The sequence below is a fragment of the Hirundo rustica genome, chromosome 6 (assembly GCF_015227805.2).
Source record: "Hirundo rustica isolate bHirRus1 chromosome 6, bHirRus1.pri.v3, whole genome shotgun sequence".
NCBI lineage: Eukaryota > Metazoa > Chordata > Aves > Passeriformes > Hirundinidae > Hirundo > Hirundo rustica.
In genome coordinates, this window is record NC_053455.1 from 35879823 (window position 1) to 35888919 (window position 9097).

A 9097-nucleotide genomic window follows, 5' to 3' on the forward strand; every position below is an offset into this window, starting at 1 on the left:
CGCTTGTACATCACACAAATGAGTTGGTATTTTCTAAGGAATGGGTCAATTAAACACAGCCTACAGCTCTGCAATTACTGGTTCTCATGTAAAAGGAGAGGAAGAGTAAAACAAGAGCAGAAGTAGCCAGACAACGTACCCTGTAAAATCCAGAGTAAGGGGCAGGAGTGGTGGAGTGGTAGCTCTCTGTACGTTAAGCACATTGAATAGGACAGAGGCGTATATAAAATCGGCACGATGGAAGAAGGAAGATTATGTGGACAATCATCACAACTAGTATGTATGTCAACTTGAGTTGCCACAGCACCAAGGTAACTGACCCAAGGTAGCCACCTGCTTTTCCAGCTAGGTCCCAAACCAAGTTGAACAGAAGTCTCAAAAAAAAAAAAAAAAAAGAGTTCTAGGAGGCTGATTTCACTTGCAATTCTGAAACTCTGTGAAGAAGCTGACATGCTTGGCTCACATGCTTGCAGAAGCAAGCAGTATTGCTTATTGTGTAGAATACCATTTTCCACCCACAGTGACTATCTACACGTGAAAACAATATGCAATTTTTCCAGTATTATTCCTTGTATAAAAAGTGTTATTATCCATAAATGTCTATACCACAGTTTTGCTTTATTATTTAGAAATACATACTTATTTTCCAGTATCACAATCACCATGTAATAAAAGATGCTGAATGAATATCTAAGAACTACTTCTTTCATGATTTTACATATCTAACAGATTTTCCTGAATTCTGAGCAGATCAAAGCAAAATGAAGTAATTGCTGGTTATTAGCTACAATTTCAAAAGCAAATTTCAATTTCATACATTCTGGTATAATATTTATATAAATTCTACTTACCACGATATGAAACAAGTTCTTTGTTTTGGTTACACAACACAAACATATCATCTTCTAAAGTAATAAAATTAAGATATTGATCGAACACCTAGAAAGCAAGGAATAATGGTCAGAGTAGTCCAGAGTGAAGCATAAAAAAACCTCTATGTGATTTACTGCTACATTTTACACAAGTAACTATTAGAAAAAAATAAATGGAAGATATAATTTAAGAATTAAAAAGCCTGTGTAAGGGTTGAGTGATTAACACAAAATATTAGAGCACTGGCAAATGCCAGAACTGTCCAACTTCACATGTTTCTGTGATACTTCAGCCAAGTATCACTGAAAAAAACATATATGGAGGACATTTCAATATTATAGGTTCATTGTTTATGAATATGAATGACTGCAACATAATCAACACTGAGCTCTCAGTCAGGAGAGAGGAAAGAGAGCAATATCTGAACAATAAGACACTACAGCTCATGAATTTTAACCTTTCTGTAACATACCTGTACATTTAGGAAAAAAAATTAAACTTTATAGCATAAACTATTAATGAGATATCACAACCGAAAAACAGATTTAACAAAGTTAGTTTACAGTCCTACACCAATTTTCTGCTGCTAAGGACCTAAGGCTTAAACAATACTAGTAGTGTTCATTTTATTTCACAACAGCTTTCTCTCATGCCAGCAGTACTAACTGGAGTGAGAAAACGTGAATTTATTTAAGTATATTACTTAATAATTTACAGGTTTGGTACAGCCATTCAACAAAAATAAAAGTAAATCCCTAACACATGCCTCTAAATCATAAAGGTATGGAAGAATACTCAGTAAAAGTGAGTACATATGAAATACTATCTCAAATGAGAATTGCACTCATACTGCTCTTTTTGTGTATTTTAGAGATAATACTGAAATACATATGCAATGAAAGCACCCATTCAGCTGATGCAATCACGAATCCTCTGAAACCACTGTATTTCCCCTCTTATCATTTAGTCCAAAAGTCTTGCACTTGGACTTTTGACAGCTGAAGTATGGCACTAAGCTGCATTACTGCGATGACTGTAGGTTCTGTTTTTCCCCAGTATGCCTGAAAAGTAAGAATGCAGTGACCCCTTTAGTGGTGCTAATATTAGGGACTGGGGGATTTTCTTACCTTAGCCACTTGAGTTACTGCATTAGCACCTATAGCAGCATTTGCAATATCTTCCAGTTTACTTCTTGAAATGGCAGAAATAAAGTTTAAATAATAAGACTCATAGAGCTGGTTTCGAAGATCCTAAAATAAAGGAAATTTTTCCTGAATAAGTACTAATACATTCCTGACTAATTAAAAGAAGAAATCATACTTCTACTATGTGATGTTGCAATTGTCCAGAGTAAAACTAAACCTTCAGAAGTGCTTAGCTGTCTGTTCATACAGCTCTGCACATGGTATTTTGATTACATATCCAGATATAAACAACCTAACACTGAACTACAAAAGAACAGGAAATAACATTTAAGCTAAAAAGCAGCAATTACTATTTCACACCTTACTGCTGAGTAAAAATACCCTTTGTTCTTCTCCTTACCCTGTCAAAGAGACCAACCTTCCATCCATCTCATTCCCAGGAATGTGAAAAATTGAGGTTACCCTAATCCAGTCTTCCCACTCAAAGCAGCATCAAATGGTGCAGGTGGCTCAGGATTGTGTCCAGTCAGTTTTCAAACCTCTCCAAGGATGGAGACTCCACTCCAGGTAATCTGCTCCAGTATTCAGCCAACCCCCCCAAAATAGCTTTTTCTAATGTTAAATGGAGCATTTGTACCCATTCCCTCTTGTCTTTTCACTACCCAAACTCTCTATGAAACACACGAGACATGTTTACCCTTCTACTTGCTAGGAAGTTGAAGTTTTGCATAATAATATTTTTCTGACAAATTATGTGCTAGTTACATTCTGGTGAGTGCAGGATTACTTCACACACCTTGTTGTGTGGGCTCTTTTGAAACATTACACATGCAAGTTACCTGGCACATTCTGTCAATATTTTCTTCTGTTGGCATTACAAAGTAAACAGCTGGAACATCTGGAATAGCATCGCGATCTGAATGCAAAAGCCTGACAGGAAGAAAAAAGACATCTCTAATGAGTTTCTTTTCTGATACGTACAAAATTATAAAAGTTAAAGAAATTATTTATTTGTAGAGACAAATGTAATTTCCTAAAATTTCCTTCTATATTTAGCTAGAGTTTTAGCAAGAAAAGAAATCACATGTGTGTATTTTTTGGCTAAATATATTAATAGACGTGTTCAAAGTTTATTCAAAGCTTGAGAAAAGCCTTTAAAAATGTTCAAAAACATTATTATCCATTCAGGGGAAGCTAAAATACTGCATCCATGAAGTTCATATGTGAACTGTTCACATGGTGAAAAACCACTATATTTCATTCAATTAAACTTGCCTTTCCTGCTTGAAGACATGGTACTTAGATGTTTTTCTCACGTTTCTGCTGATGTGTCAGCAGGTTAATTGTGTTTCCATTTCTAGCCTTCACTTAGCAAAAAAAGTTAATAAACTTGTAAAAAAATAAACGTATGTTCAAAGTTTCTTCATGATTATTACCACAGCTAAGGAATGACAATGGACTAGGTAAATGTAATATGGGGAAAAAGAAATGAGAAATCTCTTAAAACAATACCTAAAGATTTCATATATTTGACAGAAGACTAGTAAAATCCACATGTAAAAAGATAAGCAAAGAACATACACAGTCCCATGAAACAGTTTGTACCAATGTAATTTTAATATTTATGATTGCAAAAGGATTTGTAGAGACAAATTCCAAAATAATACCTACTGGATAATTCTTATTTTTGAACAAGGTCCTCCTGTTTTGAGCAAGAAATCCTGCTGAACAGTGTTTGGAGGTATCTCTCCACTCTGATTCTGCATAACTGACATCTGATTTAGGAACAAGTCCGTGTATAATCTTTATTTTAGCAGTTATTTATTCAATGATTTTTCAGATTTGTTCATTATTTTGGGGAATATTAAATAATGTTCTTTTTAGAAAAGAATTCCCAATTTTTTTAGAAGCACTTACAAATGCAAAGTGATCCCCATATCTCTGAGTTCTTTCACTGACAGCAATGGTGAGATGATATCTTGGCCAAATCTGTCATAAATGAGAACCTGAAAGAGATACAAATCATCTTATAAAGTGCTGTAAAAAGTGGATACTGTAGAATACAATGGATACAGGAATTCAGGTTTAGGGAACTATTACCATAACTTCAAAGTGCTTCAACATCAAAACATCTACCAGTTTATAATAAATCATTCATTTGTCATGGACTTCCAACTGTGCTTACAAATAAATAAAATATAAAGGAAAAATCAAAGAGAAACTCAGTGATAAAAGGGGAAAAAGAAATCATCACTTCCATCTCCTGAAAAGTGTCTTGTCAAACAAGAGCTTACTGTTAGAAATTTGTTATTGTATGTGTAGAGTTTTCCTGACTGCATTTGGGAGAAAACTACAGGAAAATCAGAAGAGAAAATAGGAGTTAGTGAAAAAAGACAACAGATGAAGAGACAGAATATGTGTTTTGTAGTAGCAAAAACTCCTCATGACCTATAAGTTACATTTTAAAGGTAATAAAGCTAGCTTCTTCAAGCTATCAATAGTTCTTCCACTTGTATGGGCTTCTTTCTGACTCAGGTATTTTTCAGCAGTTCTGATACTTGTTCTGTGTATTTATAATACAGGAAAAATATTTGGTACAAGTTGATAAAATAAGAAGGATGAAACTGATTTAGTTAAAATCTGCAAATCTGAACTTTTCTGAACACTATAAATTTCTCTGTTCCAGTTCCAAAAGTTCTTACCTTCCATACCGGTTCTCCTGTGCTGTTTTTAACAGGAGGAACATTGAAGTTCAGCATACGTTTCAAAGCCACTGGAAAACAAAGCCAGAGAATGTTTACTCTCTTTACACTTCACCAACAGTGACTAAAGAAAGCCTTTAGAGGGATTTTATTATACATTTCATTTTAAAGGAAAACTGTCACAAAATATAAAAGCAACAAGTCACATTTTCATTATTTTTATGCAGTTTTGACTGACAAGTGGTTCACATCTGTTAGAATTTATGGGCTCCAGAGGACACAGCAAAAGGCAAAGAAGGAAGTTCTAACTTACGTTGTATTCTAACATGGTTTGCTTTAAAAATAATTCCAGTATCTTCTTGAAGGTGCATTCTGTCCAGTGGGAACTAGTTTGCTTTATTCCCTGATCTGCTTTTCCTACCCCACGGGAACAACATTGTACACACCAAACAAAAAATACCTTTATGCCTGACAAAAATCAATACACAGTTTGAAAGATTTTGAGATCTCCTATGAAGAAATTTCTGGTTTAAGGGGTACAAAAATACCTTTGTTTGCAGCAGGAAAACTCTTTGAAAGAGGAATGAACTTTAATTTAACTTTCCATTCCACATATAAGGCTTCACCTACCTCTTATTCATAAATCAATTATGTGATGAATCCTTCCTCATTTATCTGATAAACAACACAGTACGTGCTGCTCTCCCATCTTTGACGAGCAGCAAAAGACTGTATGTGCAATAGTGCCTATTCTCTTAAAACTTGTAACAAAATCATCACAGAGTTTTGCAAAGAGGAAAAGCTTGCAGAAATTAGTGATGGATACACTCACACAGTGCTCTAATTGTTACCAGCCCCTAGGTAATTATGTTTGATTAATTACAAACCCTCAGAGCCTGACCATCTGACCAGTTTTTTGAACACAGCTAGTAGCTCATTCATCTAGACCACAACATCCTAACTTGGATATAAATTTAGGCTGTCAAAAGCTTTGCTGAAGTCAAGACAAATTAAATACTCTACTGTCCTGCTGCCTACAAACCCAGTCATTTTATCACTGAAGGCAATTATGCCGGTCAGGCATGATTTACCATACATGCCTGCCTTTTCCCTCATGTGATGAGTATTTTCCAAGAGGATTCACTCAATGATTGCCTCCAAAGTGAGACTAAGGCCTGGAAGCACTTGTAGGTGAAGACTGAGGAAAAGACAGCACTGGTTACCTCAGCCCTATCTGTGTCTATCACCATTAAATGACCAGCTCCATTTAGCAATGTTACTTCTTATTTACATTTTTGCTACTAATGTTGCAGCAGCAGCACTTCTTTCTCCAGATACACAGCTGCAGGGCTCAACCTCAGCAGAACTTTGGCTTTCCTAATATCATCTATCCATGGCCAGGCAGTGTTTCTGAGGCCCTGCTTCCTCCTGTGTACTGCCCTTTCAAACAACATTAGGAGCAAGGAAACCTGAATGTGGGAAAATCCAAGCTAGCACTGAGTACTGAGTCTTGATGGACTCCAGCCTTCCAATTGCTTCATACCTTTTTCTTTTCTTTTTAAAACACCAGAAAGCAGCCCTGAAAGTTGTTTACAGGCTGCTCCTGGATCCTTTGGCCCCTCACTGCTGGTGACATCTTCAGCCATATGAGCGATTTTATATAAAGCTGTATGGTTATGTGCTTTGGTACTACAAGAGCTGAAACAGCTGCACTGCACAGTTTATTATCTAAAGTAAAACTTGGCATAAGCTCTCTGCTAAGAAAGAGTAATCAGACTAGCAACATGCTGTGACAATCATGTCAACATTCAGCAAGTGTTTGGGTTCCTTTTTTTGTATTCATATCACCATTTCATTCATACTAATGCTGAATGTTCTCTGGGTCAAGGATCAGGTTTTTACTGTGCTTGCCCAGTGATATGTTTTTGTTATGAAATCAATTCTGGTTATGAACCAGGATAAAGGTCACAACAGATGGTGCACATACATGGCAATACCATAACTAAATGATAAGAAGCCATTTTCTGAGTATATTTTAGTTGTTGAATCTAGCTCCTTGGAACAGATCTTCTTAACAGACAACAGATTCAGTCGTAAAGGTTGACTGAAATAATCAATTAACAACTGTTGGTGACATGGACAGTGGGACTGAGCGTACCTGCAGCAAGTTTGCCAATGACATCAAGCTGTGTATGGTCACAAATTCACAGAATCATTTAGGCTGGAAAAGACCTAAAGGATCAGTGAGTCCAACCTTTCACTGATCACCTTGTCAATCAGATCATAGCACCAACTGCCATGTCCAGCTGAACACCTCCAGGTATGGTGACTAGCACCTCTATGAGCAGTTCATTCCAATATTTAACCCTTTCCATGAAGAAATTCCTCCTCACTAAGCTGGAGAGAAGGGAAGCCATCCAGAGGCACCTTGACAGGCTTGAAAGCTGGGCCTGTGTAACCTTTAGGAAGTTCAGCAAGGCCAAGTGCAAGTTCCTGCAGCTAGGTCAGGGCAAACCCAAGCACAAATACAGGCTGGGCAGAGATTGGATTTACAGCAACCTTGAGGAGGACTTGCGGGTGTTTGTGCACGAGAAACTTGACATAACCTGGCAATGTGCACTTGCAGCCCAGAAAGCCACCAGAACTCTGGTCTGCATCCAAAGCAGCAGGGCCAGCAGGGTGAGGGAGAGGATTCTGCCCCTCTGATTTCCTCCAGTGAGATCCTGCCTGGAGTACTGTGCCCACATTTGGCCCAATATAAGAAGAACTTGAACCTGTTGGATTAAGTCCAGAGGAGGACCACCAAGATGATCAGAGGGCTGGAGTACCTCTCCTGTGAGGAAAGGCTGAGAGAGTTGGGTTTGTCCAGCCTAGAGAAAAGGCTCCAGGGAGACCTTATAGTGCCTTCCAGTACCTAAAGGGTACAAGAATCCTAGAGAAGGACTTTTCACAAGAGTATGTAGTGATAGGACAAGGGGAAATGGCCTTAAATGGAGAGAGCAGGTTTAGATTAGATATAAGGTAAAAATTCTTCCCTATGAGGGTGGCGAGGCTCTGGAACTGGTTGTACAGAGAGGCTGTGGATATCCCATACCTGGAAGCGTTCAAGGCCAGGCTGGATGGGGCTTTAAGCAACCTCATCTAGTGAAAGGTGTTCCTGCCCATAGCAGGCAGGGAGTTAGAATGAGATGATCTTCGAGGTCCCTTTCGACCCAAACCACTCTATATGAACACAATCAAACAATAGAAAAGAATAATGCTGTACAGAATAGGAGCTCAAAGAAAATAGGCTTTATTAGAAAGATAACAAAGAGAAGATAAGCAAAGGACTTCAGAGGAACATCAAATAGCAATATCAACGGTAGACGGCAGAGGAATGAGATTACAAAAAAGTAGACTGGTATCAAAAAATGAAGCATACTAGTAAAATATTTAAGGTCCATAGAGACTGTGACTGAGATTTTTAGGCAGATGATTCAAAAGTTTCATGCTAACTAAATGCATCCAGAATCCTCTTTACCACCAAAGATACTGCAGTTGTCAAGTAGAAAATGCCATGATTACAGCTTAACTACTGACTACAACTTTGGCAAGCAAGGGAAGTAAAGGACTACAGAGCTGACGTTCCCTGTGCTTTAGGGAGTATGTTCAAGGCTTTGTGAAGCAGCATCAAGGCAGAGAAGAATCAATTAAGGAATCTCAGCAATGTCTAAGAAGGGACTGAATAACAAACGCTTTACTCACAGAAATCCTCATGCACAATTAGTTTAGTTGTTATTATAGTATTCTTATTTTTTTGAGGGTCAGTACACGCTCGGAGGTCCCTATATTGTCTTGACACGAACGTGACAACAGCAGCTTTATTTTCACACTATTAGACGCTATTTCCCGTCGATCCTTCCCACGGGCAGAAACAAACCGAAACGGAGGGTGGGCTCCCACGGCCGCGAGAGGAGGCACCGCTCACGGCCCGGGCCAGACCAAGTCCCGCCCACGGAGCGCCTTCCACACCTCGGTGGCACCTACGGCCACGTCCCGGGGGCCCGAGTCCCTCTGCGAGAACTGCGGCCCGAGGCTCGGGAGCCCCGCCGCCCCGGGCCCGCCGCCGCAGAGGCGAGCAGAAGGCGGCAGAGGGGCCGCCACCCCGTTGCCGGGAGACCCGAGCCGGGCGAGAGGGCGCGAACGCCCGGCGGAGGCGCGGCGGACCCCGCAGCCCGCCCCGCGGGGCCAGAGGCAGGCGCGGCAGCGTGCGGCCGGCCCCGCTCCCCCGCCCGAGCGCCGGGAGGAGCCGGTGCCGCCCGCCCGGCGGGCGCTCACCTGTCTGCTTCTCCCGGATCCCGGCCGCCATCTTCCCGCGCCGCCCCGCCCCGCCGCCGC

At 39.7% G+C, this 9097-nt stretch overlaps 1 protein-coding gene across 3 annotated transcripts in view; it reads right to left on the reverse strand.

Moving 5' to 3' along the window:
- The window catches only part of SCFD1 (sec1 family domain containing 1), a 50877-nt gene extending 41780 nt beyond the window's left edge, over positions 1 to 9097 (reverse strand). The window contains exons 1-6 of one of the 3 annotated variants that reach the window (XM_040067423.2): positions 9038 to 9097; positions 4721 to 4791; positions 3936 to 4024; positions 2858 to 2948; positions 2001 to 2123; positions 852 to 939 (exon numbers count right to left, since the gene is read on the reverse strand). In XM_040067423.2, coding sequence (XP_039923357.1) covers positions 852 to 939; positions 2001 to 2123; positions 2858 to 2948; positions 3936 to 4024; positions 4721 to 4791; positions 9038 to 9068 — 493 coding nt within the window. In that variant the 5' untranslated portion in view covers positions 9069 to 9097. Of the gene's footprint in view, positions 1 to 851; positions 940 to 2000; positions 2124 to 2857; positions 2949 to 3935; positions 4025 to 4720; positions 4792 to 5350; positions 5510 to 9037 lie in introns of those variants that run through there. The other 2 variants (XM_040067424.2, XM_040067426.2) reach the window with 2 other exon arrangements.